Genomic DNA, 17,500 nt, shown 5'->3' with positions numbered 1-17,500 from the left:
CTTATAACAGCCTGTGGACAGTGTGTGAACACACAGACACTCCAGATTCCCTTATAACAGCCTGTGGACAGTGTAAAAACACACACACTCCAGATTCCCTTATAACAGCCTGTGGACAGTGTGTAAACACACAGACACTCCAGATTCCCTTATAACAGCCCGTGGACAGTGTGTAAACACACAGACACTCCAGATTCCCCTATAACAGCCTGTGGACAGTGTGTGAACACACAGACGCTCCAGATTCCCTTATAACAGCCTGTGGACAGTGTGTGAACACACAGACACTCCAGATTCCCTTATAACAGCCTGTGGACAGTGTGTAAAGACACAGACACTCCAGATTCCATTATAACAGCCTGTGGACAGTGTGTAAAGACACAGACACTCCAGATTCCATTATAACAGCCTGTGGACAGTGTGTAAAGACACAGACGCTCCAGATTCCCTTATAACAGCCTGTGGACAGTGTGTAAACACACAGACACTCCAGATTCCCTTATAACAGCCTGTGGACAGTGTGTAAACACACAGACACTCCAGATTCCATTATAACAGCCTGTGGACAGTGTGTAAACACACAGACGCTCCAGAATCCCTTATAAATGTATTTCAGTTTACAGTGTTCACATTCTCCCGTTTCTGTTCCTTCTTCCTGTCCCCATCTCCTCTCACCCTTCTCTCACTCCAGTCCCCATCTCGTCTCACTCTCTGTCCCCATATCCTCTCTCTCTATGCAGTATTGACTATTGTTCCCAGCTATAGGACTCAATGCAGCTCTATACAAATTAGCTCTGTGTGTGCTGCTCTCTCTCTCTCTCCATTAAATTTCCAGTCACACAGCAGTGCAGTCTACAGCCCTCCCTCCCTCTCTCACACAGGCTGCATTCAAAACTGTCTGGGAGCCTGGATCTGCGTCTCTCCTCCCCTCTCTCTCCCTCTACATGTCCCTTTATCTCCTGCTCCTTCACTGTTCCAAAAAGCCATCTCTCTCAGTACAGTGTTAATGTACTGGAGTGTCCAGTCAGTGTGTCTGTATTAACCCCTCTCTCTCAGTGCAGTGTTAATGTACTGGAGTGTCCAGTCAGTGTGTCTGTATTAACCCCTCTCTCTCTCAGTGCAGTGTTAATGTACTGGAGTGTCCAGTCAGTGTGTCTGTATTAACCCCTCTCTCTCTCAGTGCAGTGTTAATGTACTGGAGTGTCCAGTCAGTGTGTCTGTATTAACCCCTCTCTCTCTCAGTGCAGTGTTAATGTACTGGAGTGTCCAGTCAGTGTGTCTGTATGAACCCCTCTCTCTCTCAGTGCAGTGTTAATGTACTGGAGTGTCCAGTCAGTGTGTCTGTATGAACCCCTCTCTCTCTCAGTGCAGTGTTAATGTACTGGAGTGTCCAGTCAGTGTGTGTGTATGAACCCCTCTCTCTCTCAGTGCAGTGTTAATGTACTGGAGTGTCCAGTCAGTGTGTCTGTATTAACCCCTCTCTCTCTCAGTGCAGTGTTAATGTACTGGAGTGTCCAGTCAGTGTGTCTGTATTAACCCCTCTCTCTCTCAGTGCAGTGTTAATGTACTGGAGTGTCCAGTCAGTGTGTCTGTATTAACCCCTCTCTCTCTCAGTGCAGTGTTAATGTACGGGAGTGTCCAGTCAGTGTGTTTGTATGAACCCCTCTCTCTCTCAGTGCAGTGTTAATGTACTGGAGTGTCCAGTCAGTGTGTGTATTAACCCCTCTCTCTCTCAGTGCAGTGTTCATGTGCTGGAGTGTCCAGTCAGTGTGTCTGTATTAACCCCTCTCTCTCTCAGTGCAGTGTTAATGTACTGGAGTGTCCAGTCAGTGTGTGTGTATTAACCCCTCTCTCTCTCAGTGCAGTGTTCATGTGCTGGAGTGTCCAGTCAGTGTGTCTGTATTAACCCCTCTCTCTCTCAGTGCAGTGTTAATGTACGGGAGTGTCCAGTCAGTGTGTTTGTATGAACCCCTCTCTCTCTCAGTGCAGTGTTAATGTACTGGAGTGTCCAGTCAGTGTGTGTATTAACCCCTCTCTCTCTCAGTGCAGTGTTCATGTGCTGGAGTGTCCAGTCAGTGTGTCTGTATTAACCCCTCTCTCTCTCAGTGCAGTGTTAATGTACTGGAGTGTCCAGTCAGTGTGTGTGTATTAACCCCTCTCTCTCTCAGTGCAGTGTTCATGTGCTGGAGTGTCCAGTCAGTGTGTCTGTATTAACCCCTCTCTCTCTCAGTGCAGTATTAATGTACTGGAGTGTCCAGTCAGTGTGTGTGTATTAACCCCTCTCTCTCTCAGTGCAGTGTTCATGTGCTGGAGTGTCCAGTCAGTGTGTGTGTATGAACCCCTCTCTCTCTCAGTGCAGTGTTCATGTGCTGGAGTGTCCAGTCACAGGAGTTATTGGGTGATGAAAAGCAGACACTGGCTGTGACAGAGACACAGGAAGAGGAGACTGTCACAGAGAGAGACCGCGTAGAAAGTCATCCTGATGGAAACTAACACAGGGAGAGGAGGAGGAGAGAGGAGCTGTGAGATGTGTTGCGGTATCCTAGCAACTGCATCCGTCTACCGGGAGAGTGAGCAGGTTGGCGATGTCACTTCCTGTGGCAGCCATGTGCGCTCTCTTGACCTGCCTGCAAGCTCTCAGCTCTCTCACTCCTGTGCTGTCACCCTCGAGTGCTCTATCACTCCCTTCTACGACGCACTCCCCTGCTCTCACTATTCCGTCTCACTCTCATCTGCTCTCTATTCTGATACGGTCTCTGATCTCTGTGCCGTCCCACTCTATTCTATCAGTTTCCTCCCCCCTGTGTCGAAACCGTCTTCTCCTGTCTCCACCCCCCCGAGGAATCAGCTGCAGAGACTGACGTTTCTGTGATGCCACTTTATTGCGCGAGAACGAAGCAAAAACAACCCCCCCCCCGACGTCACCAACAGAAGACGAGGCACGAGGTACTTCACAGATTACCTGCAGACGACAACTCCCAGCACGAACGCCCACAGGACATCACGGCGGGGACGGATGGGAACTGTAGCCCACCGTCGTTCTCCCAGTCCCACTCACTGGGTCGTTTGCGGCGCAGGGCGAAACCGCGTCGGCGGTGATCCACTCCCCAAGTTCTTTGTTGGCGTTAACGACCTCGGGTGGGTCCCGGTGGGTTTCGGCTGTCTTGCCAGGCACGGGCCACCACAGGGCCCCGCCCCCAAGACAATGTGACTAAGGAACTACAAACCCCAGCATGCCCTTCAGCAAGACCCAGCAGTGCATCGCAGTGCGTTCTGCGCTCGTTGGCTCAGCTCCGGTATTCCAAGTCCTCCGAACTGCTTTCGAAACTCTGCCCCGCCCAGCGACCAGTGGGAAAACTACAACTCCCAGAAAGCCTCCTGGTTTTCATGTGCGCGGAAGGTGAGGGGTCCGGCGGGGGGTTCCGGAACTTCGGCGTCCTCGGATTCCCAGCGTGCGGCTCCCGCGCGCGCACAGAACAGCAAGGGATTATGGGAGCTGGAGTCTCTTCTGCCATTGCAGGGCAATAAGTGTGTGTGTGTGTGCGCGCGTGTGTGTCCGAGAGGTCTAGAAAATACTGTAAAACATCTGTATACAAATAACGAAGAGGTTGGTGCAGACCCAGAGCGAAGGAAGTAAATAAAAGCAATGAGCAAAAACACAGCCCTCTCCACCTGCCCCCTCCTGGCTCGCTGCAGAAACACGGCGGGGGAGGGGGGCAGGCGACCGAGTCCCTGGGGGGCGCCGCTGAGCCAGCCTCAGATCAGGTCCATGAGAATCTCGTCCTCCATCACGCTGGACACCTGCGGCATTCCGGCGGCCTGCGGCACCGGGCCCCTCGAACCCGCGGCCATCAGCATCTGACCTGGGAGAGCGAAACGGGAAGCAGGCGGGGAGTCAGGCGGGCGGCGGGCGGGGGTAGGGCAGCAGGCAGGTGTGTAGTGTATACAGGTGTGCAGTTACCTGCGAGAGGGGGTCAGGCAGGTGTGTAGTGTATACAGGTGTGCAGTTACCTGCGAGAGGGGGTCGGGCAGGTGTGTATTGTATACAGGTGTGCAGTTACCTGCGAGAGGGGGTCGGGCAGGTGTGTAGTGTATACAGGTGTGCAGTTACCTGCGAGAGGGGGTCAGGCAGGTGTGTAGTGTATACAGGTGTGCAGTTACCTGCGAGAGGGGGTCAGGCAGGTGTGTATTGTATACAGGTGTGCAGTTACCTGCGAGAGGGCAGCAGGCAGGTGTGTAGTGTATACAGGTGTGCAGTTACCTGCGAGAGGGGGTCAGGCAGGTGTGTAGTGTATACAGGTGTGCAGTTACCTGCGAGAGGGGGTCGGGCAGGTGTGTATTGTATACAGGTGTGCAGTTACCTGCGAGAGGGGGTCAGGCAGGTGTGTAGTGTATACAGGTGTGCAGTTACCTGCGAGAGGGGGTCAGGCAGGTGTGTATTGTATACAGGTGTGCAGTTACCTGCGAGAGGGCGGCAGGCAGGTGTGTATTGTATACAGGTGTGCAGTTACCTGCGAGAGGGGGTCAGGCAGGTGTGTATTGTATACAGGTGTGCAGTTACCTGCGAGAGGGCAGCAGGCAGGTGTGTAGTGTATACAGGTGTGCAGTTACCTGCGAGAGGGGGTCAGGCAGGTGTGTATTGTATACAGGTGTGCAGTTACCTGCGAGAGGGGGTCAGGCAGGTGTGTATTGTATACAGGTGTGTAGTTACCTGCGAGAGGGGGTCAGGCAGGTGTGTATTGTATACAGGTGTGCAGTTACCTGCGAGAGGGGGTCAGGCAGGTGTGTAGTGTATACAGGTGTGCAGTTACCTGCGAGAGGGGGTCAGGCAGGTGTGTATTGTATACAGGTGTGTAGTTACCTGCGAGAGGGGGTCAGGCAGGTGTGTATTGTATACAGGTGTGCAGTTACCTGCGAGAGGGCAGCAGGCAGGTGTGTAGTGTATACAGGTGTGCAGTTACCTGCGAGAGGGGGTCAGGCAGGTGTGTAGTGTATACAGGTGTGCAGTTACCTGCGAGAGGGGGTCAGGCAGGTGTGTAGTGTATACAGGTGTGCAGTTACCTGCGAGAGGGGGTCAGGCAGGTGTGTATTGTATACAGGTGTGTAGTTACCTGCGAGAGGGGGTCAGGCAGGTGTGTATTGTATACAGGTGTGCAGTTACCTGCGAGAGGGCAGCAGGCAGGTGTGTATTGTATACAGGTGTGCAGTTACCTGCGAGAGGGGGTCGGGCAGGTGTGTATTGTATACAGGTGTGCAGTTACCTGCGAGAGGGCAGCAGGCAGGTGTGTATTGTATACAGGTGTGCAGTTACCTGCGAGAGGGTGTCAGGCAGGTGTGTATTGTATACAGGTGTGCAGTTACCTGCGAGAGGGGGTCAGGCAGGTGTGTATTGTATACAGGTGTGCAGTTACCTGCGAGAGGGCAGCAGGCAGGTGTGTAGTGTATACAGGTGTGCAGTTACCTGCGAGAGGGGGTCAGGCAGGTGTGTAGTGTATACAGGTGTGCAGTTACCTGCGAGAGGGGGTCAGGCAGGTGTGTATTGTATACAGGTGTGCAGTTACCTGCGAGAGGGGGTCAGGCAGGTGTGTATTGTATACAGGTGTGCAGTTACCTGCGAGAGGGGGTCAGGCAGGTGTGTAGTGTATACAGGTGTGCAGTTACCTGCGAGAGGGTGTCAGGCAGGTGTGTATTGTATACAGGTGTGCAGTTACCTGCGAGAGGGGGTCAGGCAGGTGTGTATTGTATACAGGTGTGCAGTTACCTGCGAGAGGGGGTCAGGCAGGTGTGTATTGTATACAGGTGTGCAGTTACCTGCGAGAGGGGGTCGGGCAGGTGTGTATTGTATACAGGTGTGCAGTTACCTGCGAGAGGGGGTCGGGCAGGTGTGTATTGTATACAGGTGTGCAGTTACCTGCGAGAGGGGGTCAGGCAGGTGTGTAGCGTATACAGGTGTGCAGTTACCTGCGAGAGGGGGTCAGGCAGGTGTGTATTGTATACAGGTGTGCAGTTACCTGCGAGAGGGGGTCAGGCAGGTGTGTATTGTATACAGGTGTGCAGTTACCTGCGAGAGGGGGTCGGGCAGGTGTGTATTGTATACAGGTGTGCAGTTACCTGCGAGAGGGGGTCGGGCAGGTGTGTATTGTATACAGGTGTGCAGTTACCTGCGAGAGGGGGTCAGGCAGGTGTGTAGCGTATACAGGTGTGCAGTTACCTGCGAGAGGGTGTCAGGCAGGTGTGTATTGTATACAGGTGTGCAGTTACCTGCGAGAGGGCGGCAGGCAGGTGTGTATTGTATACAGGTGTGCAGTTACCTGCGAGAGGGCGGCAGGCAGGTGTGTATTGTATACAGGTGTGCAGTTACCTGCGAGAGGGCAGCAGGCAGGTGTGTAGTGTATACAGGTGTGCAGTTACCTGCGAGAGGGGGTCAGGCAGGTGTGTATTGTATACAGGTGTGCAGTTACCTGCGAGAGGGGGTCAGGCAGGTGTGTAGTGTATACAGGTGTGCAGTTACCTGCGAGAGGGGGTCAGGCAGGTGTGTAGTGTATACAGGTGTGCAGTTACCTGCGAGAGGGCAGCGGGCAGGTGTGTATTGTATACAGGTGTGCAGTTACCTGCGAGAGGGGGTCAGGCAGGTGTGTATTGTATACAGGTGTGCAGTTACCTGCGAGAGGGGGTCAGGCAGGTGTGTATTGTATACAGGTGTGCAGTTACCTGCGAGAGGGGGTCAGGCAGGTGTGTAGTGTATACAGGTGTGCAGTTACCTGCGAGAGGGGGTCAGGCAGGTGTGTATTGTATACAGGTGTGCAGTTACCTGCGAGAGGGGGTCAGGCAGGTGTGTATTGTATACAGGTGTGCAGTTACCTGCGAGGGGGTGTCAGGCAGGTGTGTATTGTATACAGGTGTGCAGTTACCTGCGAGAGGGGGTCAGGCAGGTGTGTATTGTATACAGGTGTGCAGTTACCTGCGAGAGGGGGTCAGGCAGGTGTGTATTGTATACAGGTGTGTAGTTACCTGCGAGAGGGGGTCAGGCAGGTGTGTATTGTATACAGGTGTGCAGTTACCTGCGAGAGGGGGTCAGGCAGGTGTGTATTGTATACAGGTGTGCAGTTACCTGCGAGAGGGGGTCAGGCAGGTGTGTATTGTATACAGGTGTGCAGTTACCTGCGAGAGGGGGTCGGGCAGGTGTGTATTGTATACAGGTGTGCAGTTACCTGCGAGAGGGGGTCAGGCAGGTGTGTAGTGTATACAGGTGTGCAGTTACCTGCGAGAGGGGGTCAGGCAGCTGTGTAGCACATACAGGTGTGCAGTTACCTGCGAGAGGGGGTCAGGCAGGTGTGTAGCGTATACAGGTGTGCAGTTACCTGCGAGAGGGGGTCAGGCAGGTGTGTAGCACATACAGGTGTGCAGTTACCTGCGAGAGGGGGTCAGGCAGGTGTGTAGTGTATACAGGTGTGCAGTTACCTGCGAGAGGGGGTCAGGCAGGTGTGTATTGTATACAGGTGTGCAGTTACCTGCGAGAGGGCGGCAGGCAGGTGTGTATTGTATACAGGTGTGCAGTTACCTGCGAGAGGGGGTCAGGCAGGTGTGTATTGTATACAGGTGTGCAGTTACCTGCGAGAGGGGGTCAGGCAGGTGTGTATTGTATACAGGTGTGCAGTTACCTGCGAGAGGGGGTCAGGCAGGTGTGTATTGTATACAGGTGTGCAGTTACCTGCGAGAGGGGGTCAGGCAGGTGTGTAGTGTATACAGGTGTGCAGTTACCTGCGAGAGGGGGTCAGGCAGGTGTGTATTGTATACAGGTGTGCAGTTACCTGCGAGAGGGGGTCAGGCAGGTGTGTATTGTATACAGGTGTGCAGTTACCTGCGAGAGGGGGTCAGGCAGGTGTGTATTGTATACAGGTGTGCAGTTACCTGCGAGAGGGGGTCAGGCAGGTGTGTAGCGTATACAGGTGTGCAGTTACCTGCGAGAGGGGGTCAGGCAGGTGTGTATTGTATACAGGTGTGCAGTTACCTGCGACAGAGGGTCAGGCAGGTGTGTATTGTATACAGGTGTGCAGTTACCTGCGAGAGGGGGTCAGGCAGGTGTGTATTGTATACAGGTGTGCAGTTACCTGCGAGAGGGGGTCAGGCAGGTGTGTATTGTATACAGGTGTGCAGTTACCTGCGAGAGGGGGTCAGGCAGGTGTGTATTGTATACAGGTGTGCAGTTACCTGCGAGAGGGGGTCAGGCAGGTGTGTATTGTATACAGGTGTGCAGTTACCTGCGAGGGGGTCAGGCAGGTGTGTATTGTATACAGGTGTGCAGTTACCTGCGAGAGGGCGGCAGGCAGGTGTGTAGTGTATACAGGTGTGCAGTTACCTGCGAGAGGGTGGCAGGCAGGTGTGTATTGTATACAGGTGTGCAGTTACCTGCGAGAGGGCGGCAGGCAGGTGTGTAGTTACCTGCGAGAGGCTGCCTCCACTGCGCCTGCATCTGCTGCCCACCCCCAGGGGGCGCGTGGACCATCTGCTGCCCCATCGTCTGATGAGACAGCATGGCCCCCTGCATGTGGGGAACACCGGCCTGCTGAGAGACAGAGAGGAAAAAGGGGTCACTTGGGGAGCTTGGGGGGGGGGGGAACCCCCGGCAGCATGTTGCGTGGGGCCCCAGGCCCCTGGCCCCTGGCTCACCGGCTGCTGCTGGCTCAGCAGGAGGCTCCGCAGCTGGGGGTTGGCCCCTGGGTTGGTGAGACGCAGCATCTGGCCCTGAGTGGGCGGGGCCTGCGCCCCCTGGGCCCCGGGGTTGGGCGGAGCTCCGGAGACAGGGGGCTGCTGATTGGCTGCTGCCGCCGCCGCTGCCTGCTGGGCCCTCATCTGTAACTGGAGGAGGAGCAGAGAGCAAATACCAGACAGGACATCTCAGTAATAATAATACAGTGTGTGATCTCCCATCCCAGCCTGAGGAACAGACAGTGAGCCTGTCTCTCAATAATAATAATACAGTGTGTGATCTCCTGTCCCAGCCTGAGGAACAGACAGTGAGCCTGTCTCTCAATAATAATAATAAAGTGTGTGATCTCCTGTCCCAGCCTGAGGAACAGACAGTGAGCCTGTCTCTCAGTAATAATAATACAGTGTGTGATCTCCTGTCCCAGCCTGAGGAACAGACAGTGAGCCTGTCTCTCAATAATAATAATACAGTGTGTGATCTCCTGTCCCAGCCTGAGGAACAGACAGCGAGCCTGTCTCTCAATAATAATAATACAGTGTGTGATCTCCTGTCCCAGTCTCTCTTATAACAATAATGTTCTTGTATTAATCTTGCTTACTGTAACTGCTTTAGAAACACAATATTTTCGTTTGACACATTGATGGAGCTTTTGATCACATGAAATACACTACAAAATAAAGACCTATTCCCACAAATTGTCCACTTGAACGATCCCTCTTCAGTCAGGCTGAGGGAGTGCAGGGAGAGCTCCGGACAAGCCAGTGTGTACTCAACCAGACTCACCAGGTTAGGCTGTCTCTGCTGGTCATCCATCATGGACACCTGACTGACAGTTGGAGGAATACCGGACACTGACTGAGCTGGTAACTGAGAGGGAGAGAGAGGGGTTCATACAGACACACTGACTGGACACTCCAGTACATTAACACTGCCCTGAGAGAGAGGGGGGTTCATACAGACACACTGACTGGACACTCCAGTCCATTAACACCGCACTGAGAGAGAGGGGTTAATACAGACACACTGACTGGACACTCCAGTACATTAACACTGCACTGAGAGAGAGAGGGGTTAATACAGACACACTGACTGGACACTCCAGTACATTAACACTGCACTGAGAGAGAGAGAGGGGTTCATACAGACACACTGACTGGACACTCCAGTACATTAACACTGCACTGAGAGAGAGAGGGGTTAATACAGACACACTGACTGGACACTCCAGTACTTTAACACTGCACTGAGAGAGAGAGGGGTTCATACAGACACACTGACTGGACACTCCAGTACATTAACACTGCACTGAGAGAGAGGGGGGTTCATACAGACACACTGACTGGACACTCCAGTACATTAACACTGCACTGAGAGAGAGAGGGGTTCATACAGACACACTGACTGGACACTCCAGTCCATTAATACTGCACTGAGAGAGGGAGGCTGACAGTACCTGCTGCTGTACAGTGCTGTGTGACACTGGGATCGGGCCACCGGGCTTGTTCAGAAAGCCCTGATTCGACTGGACAGAACCAGGCTGCATTGAGGCAGCACCGGAGCCCATCTGAAAAACCAAGAAAATAAGTGACCATAGAATCTTAGTCAGACTGGAGCTCTCTGTCCCTCCCTGTGACCTCCCTGACCCCTCGAGAGCTCTCTGTCCCTCCCTGTGACCTCCCTGACCCCTCGAGAGCTCTGCCCCTCCCTGTGACCCCCCTGACCCCTCGAGAGCTCTCTGTCCCTCCCTGTGACCTCCCTGACCCCTCGAGAGCTCTCTGTCCCTCCCTGTGACCTCCCTGACCCCTCGAGAGCTCTGCCCCTCCCTGTGACCCCCCTGACCCCTCGAGAGCTCTCTGTCCCTCCCTGTGACCTCCCTGACCCCTCGAGAGCTCTCTGTCCCTCCCTGTGACCTCCCTGACCCCTCGAGAGCTCTGCCCCTCCCTGTGACCCCCCTGACCCCTCGAGAGCTCTCTGTCCCTCCCTGTGACCTCCCTGACCCCTCGAGAGCTCTGCCCCTCCCTGTGACCCCCCTGACCCCTCGAGAGCTCTCTGTCCCTCCCTGTGACCTCCCTGACCCCTCGAGAGCTCTCTGTCCCTCCCTGTGACCTCCCTGACCCCTCGAGAGCTCTCTGCCCCTCCCTGTGACCTCCCTGACCTCTCGAGAGCTCTCTGTCCCTCCCTGTGACCTCCCTGCCCTCTCGAGAGCTCTCTGTCCCTCCCTGTGACCTCCCTGCCCTCTCGAGAGCCGCCCGTCCCTCCCTGTGACCCCCCTGACCCCTGGAGAGCTCTCTGTCCCTCCCTGTGACCTCCCTGACCCCTCGAGAGCTCTCTGTCCCTCCCTGTGACCTCCCTGCCCTCTCGAGAGCCGCCCGTCCCTCCCTGTGACCCCCCTGACCCCTGGAGAGCTCTCTGTCCCTCCCTGTGACCTCCCTGACCCCTCGAGAGCTCTCTGTCCCTCCCTGTGACCTCCCTGCCCTCTCGAGAGCTCTCTGTCCCTCCCTGTGACCTCCCTGACCCCTCGAGAGCTCTCTGTCCCTCCCTGTGACCTCCCTGACCCCTCGAGAGCTCTCTGCCCCTCCCTGTGACCTCCCTGACCTCTCGAGAGCTCTCTGTCCCTCCCTGTGACCTCCCTGCCCTCTCGAGAGCTCTCTGTCCCTCCCTGTGACCTCCCTGCCCTCTCGAGAGCCGCCCGTCCCTCCCTGTGACCCCCCTGACCCCTGGAGAGCTCTCTGTCCCTCCCTGTGACCTCCCTGACCCCTCGAGAGCTCTCTGTCCCTCCCTGTGACCTCCCTGCCCTCTCGAGAGCTCTCTGTCCCTCCCTGTGACCTCCCTGCCCTCTCGAGAGCTCTCTGTCCCTCCCTGTGACCTCCCTGACCCCTGGAGAGCCGCCCGTCCCTCCCTGTGACCTCACTGACCCCTCGAGAGCTCTCTGCCCCTCCCTGTGACCTCCCTGACCCCTCGAGAGCTCTATGTCCCTCCCTGTGACCCCTGCCCCCCCGAGAGCCGCCCGTCCTGCCCTCACCGTGCGCTGCTGCTGGACCTGCTTGTGGTTGGTGATGACCTGCCGGATGCCGTTGACGAAGCCGCTCTGGTCGTTGGGGATGAGGCCCATGAAGATCTTCTTCTTGGAGGAGTAGAGCAGCATGAGCACCCGCACCTCGCAGGGGGCGCTCTGGGGGAAGTGGACGCAGCCGGCCTGCGGGAGGGGAGAGGGCAGGGGGTCAAGGTCGGGCCCGCGGGGCCGAGCCGCTGGAGACGGGAGCTCCGGAGCTCTCCTGTGCTGGCCCACACTCGGGCTGAGACAACTCGACCGGCCAGAGATTACTACTGGACACTGACCTCACTACCGGGCAGCGACCTCACTACCAAGCAGTGACCTCACTACCGGGCAGTGACCTCATTACTGGACACTGACCTCACAACCAGGCAGTGACCTCATTACTGGGCAGTGACCTCACTACCAAGCAGTGACCTCACTACCGGGCAGTGACCTCATTACTGGACACTGACCTCACAACCAGGCAGTGACCTCATTACTGGGCAGTGACCTCACAACCAGGCAGTGACCTCATTACTGGACACTGACCTCACAACCGGGCAGTGACCTCATTACTGGACACTGACCTCACAACCGGGCAGTGACCTCATTACTGGACACTGACCTCACAACCGGGCAGTGACCTCACTACTGGACACTGACCTCACAACCGGGCAGTGACCTCACAACCGGGCAGTGACCTCATTACTGGACACTGACCTCACAACCTCAAGATTCAAGAGTCTGCTGGGTATTCTGAAGTACAGATACTGCCATCTGCTGGCACAAATACTTCACTGCAATCGTCCTGACTGACAGACACTCTGGGATGAGAGAAACATTCTTCTCCAAACTCAGAAATCTAGTCCCAGAGTTCCCACACCTGCCAGAATCACAACGGGTCCCAATCCTACTGGGAGAGGGAGGAGAGAACGCAGTTGATCTGGCAGCCCAGTATGTGATCTCCTGTCCCAGCCTGAGGAACAGTGAGTCTGTCTCCCAATAATAATAATACAGTATGTGATCTCCTGTCCCAGCCTGAGGAACAGACAGTGAGCCTGTCTCCCAATAATAATAATACAGTATGTGATCTCCTGTCCCAGCCTGAGGAACAGACAGTGAGCCTGTCTCTCAATAATAATAATACAGTGTGTGATCTCCTGTCCCAGCCTGAGGAACAGACAGTGAGCCTGTCTCTCAATAATAATAATACAGTGTGTGATCTCCTGTCCCAGCCTGAGGAACAGACAGTGAACCTGTCTCTCAATAATAATACAGTATGTGATCTCCTGTCCCAGCCTGAGGAACAGACAGTGAGCCTGTCTCTCAATAATAATAATACAGTGTGTGATCTCCTGTCCCAGCCTGAGGAACAGACAGTGAGCCTGTCTCTCAATAATAATAATACAGTATGTGATCTCCTGTCTCAGCCTGAGGAACAGACAGTGAGCCTGTCTCTCAATAATAATAATACAGTGTGTGATCTCCTGTCCCAGCCTGAGGAACAGTGAGTCTGTCTCCCAATAATGCTCAATATGTTTACAGTATATGTAAATATTTTATGATGTCTTTGTTGTAAAATGTCTGTAGATTTTATTTTACTTTTTTTTTTACGTTAATTTTATTATTTTTATTTGCTTTGGCAACAACACTGATTGCACCCATCGGTCATGCTAATAAACCACCTTGAATTGAATTGAAATTGACCGTCACCTGGCGGTCAGAATGTGGAACTGTACCCGTGTGTCTGCTGCCACCTAGTGTTTAAACCGAGAAATTACATGCATTTTGCTTAACACTAAGAGCAACAAGCAAGAATAATTCCTCACACCTATATAGCGCTTTTTCTGGACACTCCACTCAAAGCGCTTTACAAGTAATGGGGGATATCCTCCACCCCCACCACAGGGCTGGGCAGCTTGTTCCCCACCCCCACCACCCTCTGTGTACAGAAGAGCCTCCTGTCCTGACTGGAGGAGCTCATCCAGCTGTGTCTGGAGAGAAGCCAGGGTATCGGCTTCAACCACAGGGCTGGGCAGCTTGTTCCCCACCCCCACCACCCTCTCTGTACAGAAGAGCCTCCTGTCCTGACTGGAGGAGCTCACCCAGCTGTGTCTGGAGAGAAGCCAGGGTATCGGCTTCAACTACGCGACCAGACAGCTTGTGCTCATCACCCGCAGGAGAGAGCCAGCTGTCTGTGTGACAGGAGAGAGCAGCAGACAGGAAAGGGTTTGAGCCTGCACCCACATGACAGAGTGAGGCCCCAACATGGCAACTCAGACCACTCAGCTCTCCAGAAATTCCCAAACCAGGCAGTGGGCACCCCTGGTCACTCCACAGCGCTGTGAGGGAGGGAGGGGCAGGGCAGGAGGAGGGAGACCGGGAGACCGGGAGACAGGAGGAGTCACTTACAAAACCATTGGCCATGATGCGGTACAGCCCCTTCAGAGACTCCAGGTCCTTGTTGGTGAACTGGAACTGAACCATCCTGGAGTTCCTGAAGAGAGGACCTAGAGTGGTCTACCACAGAGAGAGGGGTTAGTACACACACACTGACTGGACACTCCAGTACATTAACACTGCACTGAGAGAGAGAGGGGTTAATACAGACACACTGACTGAACACTCCAGTACATTAACACTGCACTGAGAGAGAGAGGTTAATACAGACACACTGACTGGACACTCCAGTACATGAACACTGCACTGAGAGAGAGAGGGGTTAATACAGACACACTGACTGGACACTCCAGTACATCAACACTGCACTGAGAGAGAGATGGGTTCATACAGACACACTGACTGGACACTCCAGTACATTAACACTGCACTGAGAGAGAGGGGGGTTCATACAGACACACTGACTGGACACTCCAGTACATTAACACTGCACTGAGAGAGAGAGGGGTTCATACAGACACACTGACTGGACACTCCAGTACATTAACACTGCACTGAGAGAGAGAGAGGGGTTAATACAGACACACTGACTGGACACTCCAGTACATTAACACTGCACTGAGAGAGAGAGAGGGGTTAATTCCTACCAGTAGCTGTTGAGGGATGAGCTGCATTATCAGTTTCTGTGGCCACTGATCTGCATTCCTGGGAGGAAAGACGAAAAGAGCGTCAGGATTTCCGATCTTGCGGAATCGGATCGGGAAACTTCAGGAATCGTCCCCTGGACTGCGGAATCACTCACAGATTCTCTCCCTGGTTGACATAAACCTGGCAGGGCAGGGAGCGAGTCAGCTTGGTGTTGGAGTCCATGGATGTGGATTTGGGCTTCTGAACGGGTCAGGCAGGAGGAGATTGCGAGTCGGACCCCAAGCAATTAAAAACACAGAAGAGAGAAGAGACACAAGATTCTCTTTCGACACCTTCGCTTCCAGCAGACTGAGCACCACCCCAGAACGCAAAAGGACAAGGCCCCACACTGTTAAAAACAGTACTACAGAAACTGCGGCTTCTTTCACACGGCTTAGAAAAGCGATTTAGCTGAAGGAAGTTCCAAGAAAAAAAAAACAACAGCCCTGTGACTCGATTGAACTACATTTCCCAGGTGGCCGGTGAGCGAGTGGAAAGAGGCTGCTGGGAGTTGTAGTTCTTACCTCCTGCCACTCCAGCACTCCGCTCCAGGCCATGATCTTGTTGGCCCCGCCCTGCTGAGAGGAAATGAGATTCGAAGGGGGCGGGGCTGCAGGCACCACAGGCTGGGCGGGGGGCGGCGTCGAGAGGAGGAGAGAAGAGGAGAATGAGAGACTGTTCCTTCAGAAAAACTGTCACGAAATACCAAGGAAAATGGCAGCCAGTTCTAAACCACTACCCCATTACCACCGTTCAGGCCCACATCAGTCCAGCCTGCTCTGTCAATGTCAGTGGAGTCTGATTATAATCCCAGTTCATAACTAATCCAGCTCCCAGTCCAGTCAGTCCAGTCCAGCCTGGAGAGCCTCAGACTGCTCTGTCAGTGTCAGTGGAGTCTGATTATAATCCCAGTTCATAACTAATCCAGCTCCCAGTCCAGTCAGTCCAGTCCAGCCTGGAGAGCCTCAGACTGCTCTGTCAGTGTCAGTGGAGTCTGATTATAATCCCAGTTCATAACTAATCCAGCTCCCAGTCCAGTCAGTCCAGTCCAGCCTGGAGAGCCTCAGACTGCTCTGTCAGTGTCAGTGGAGTCTGATTATAATCCCAGTTCATAACTAATCCAGCTCCCAGTCCAGTCAGTCCAGTCCAGCCTGGAGAGTCTCAGACTGCTCTGTCAGTGTCAGTGGAGTCTGATTATAATCCCAGTGAAGAACTAATCCAGCTCCCAGTCCAGTCAGTCCAGTCCTGCCTGGAGAGCCTCAGACTGCTCTGTCAGTGTCAGTGGAGTCTGATTCTAATCCCAGTTCATAACTAATCCAGCTCCCAGTCCAGCCAGTCCAGTCCAGTGCACAGAGTCAGACACAATGTGCTCTGCTGATCGGCCCTCTGAGCCGAGACACTCCACACGCGTCTCCTGTTGGAGCCCAGGCCGTCTCCCCCGATTGGTCCGTTCACTCACCATCCCGGGCTGCGTGGGCGGAGCCTGCGGCTGATTGGGCACCTGCTGCGGCTGGGGGGGCGGGGCCTGGGGCTGATTGGCCGGCTGCCCCTGGGGGGCGGGCGGGGCCTGGGGGGGCGGGGCGGGGGCCGGCTGCTGCTGGGGCAGCAGCACCGAGGACACCGTGGTAACCGTCGCCAGGCTGGGCTGGGCGGGGGGTGGCAGCTTGACCCCCGAGGGCAGGGTGGCCGACTGGCTGAAGGGCGGGCCGGAGTTAACGAGACCTGCAACTGAGAACGATAACGATCAACAACCCCCCCCACCATGTCCAACAGCCTCCGCCGCGCGCGAGCTCGTCCTGCTGGGGGGGGAGGGGGAGAACTCCCAGGAAAAACAAATTCTGGATGAAATAAAGCATCCTGACACTGGACACCCCCACGCTGAGCGCTGTACGGCTCAGGGGGGATCCCACTACCGCCACCAGTGTGCAGCCCCACCTGGATGATGCTCCAGTCCTCTCACACACACCAGCTCTCAGTGGGAGGAGAGCAGAGGGATGGAGCCAGTTCAGAGAGGGGGGTTATTAGGAGGCCATGAGGGGTAAAGGCCAGGGGGGAGTTTGACCAGGACACTGGGGTGACACCCCTGCTCTTCTCGAGAGGCACCCTGGGATTGTTCATGACCACAGAGAGTCAGGACCTCGGTTTGACGTCTCATCCGAAGGACGGCGCCTGTTTACAGTCTAGTGTCCCCGTCACTATACTGGGGCATGAGGACCCACACAGACCGCAGGGTGAGAGCGCCCCCTGCTGGCCCCCACTAACACCTCCGTAAACATCGGTCCGAGACGAGCGATGGAAATGCCGGACTTGGGTTCGAATGGCTCTCTCTCACTCAGCCCGTTTGTGTTCGGAGAGGGGTTTAGCTCAGTGAGTCACGAACCAGATGTACCAGGCACAAGAGGTCTCCTGCTGTGGTCAATCACAGGCTAATTCCACAGTGACCACACTGGTCAAACACTGGTCAGACTGGGGCAGTCGGGTACAGAGCACAGTGTCCACACTGGTCAGACTGGGGCAGTCGGGTACAGAGCACAGTGTCCACACTGGTCAGACTGGGGCAGTCGGGTATACAGCACAGTGTCCACACTGGTCAGACTGGACAATAAGAGAACAGAGACTCACAGCGGTTTTTTTGGTTATTAGCAGCTTCCACAGCCTTCTGGGCA

The 17,500-nt window shown here is 54.7% G+C and overlaps 1 protein-coding gene across 5 annotated transcripts in view; it reads right to left on the bottom strand.

Moving 5' to 3' along the window:
- Window positions 1-2,863: 2,863 nt before the first annotated feature.
- The window catches only part of med25 (mediator complex subunit 25), a 23,766-nt gene continuing 9,129 nt past the window's right edge, over window positions 2,864-17,500 (bottom strand). Inside the window, exons 9-20 of one of the 5 annotated variants that reach the window (XM_069191784.1) lie at window positions 17,457-17,500; window positions 16,294-16,562; window positions 15,359-15,460; window positions 14,950-15,035; window positions 14,795-14,852; window positions 14,160-14,267; window positions 11,733-11,906; window positions 10,164-10,274; window positions 9,494-9,577; window positions 8,671-8,859; window positions 8,410-8,566; window positions 2,864-3,863 (exon numbers count right to left, since the gene is read on the bottom strand). The exon at window positions 17,457-17,500 is cut by the window's right edge and continues 26 nt beyond it. In XM_069191784.1, coding sequence (XP_069047885.1) covers window positions 3,757-3,863; window positions 8,410-8,566; window positions 8,671-8,859; window positions 9,494-9,577; window positions 10,164-10,274; window positions 11,733-11,906; window positions 14,160-14,267; window positions 14,795-14,852; window positions 14,950-15,035; window positions 15,359-15,460; window positions 16,294-16,562; window positions 17,457-17,500 — 1,489 coding nt within the window. In that variant the 3' untranslated portion in view covers window positions 2,864-3,756. The remainder of the gene's footprint in view (window positions 3,864-8,409; window positions 8,567-8,670; window positions 8,860-9,493; window positions 9,578-10,163; window positions 10,275-11,732; window positions 11,907-14,159; window positions 14,268-14,794; window positions 14,853-14,949; window positions 15,036-15,358; window positions 15,461-16,293; window positions 16,563-17,456) is intronic. The other 4 variants (XM_069191788.1, XM_069191786.1, XM_069191785.1 and 1 more) reach the window with 4 other exon arrangements.

The sequence above is a fragment of the Lepisosteus oculatus genome, chromosome 7 (assembly GCF_040954835.1).
Source record: "Lepisosteus oculatus isolate fLepOcu1 chromosome 7, fLepOcu1.hap2, whole genome shotgun sequence".
In the NCBI taxonomy this organism is placed as follows: Eukaryota; Metazoa; Chordata; class Actinopteri; order Semionotiformes; family Lepisosteidae; genus Lepisosteus; species Lepisosteus oculatus.
The sequence above is the reverse complement of the archived record's forward strand: the minus strand, read 5'-3'. Positions and strand labels throughout refer to the sequence as shown.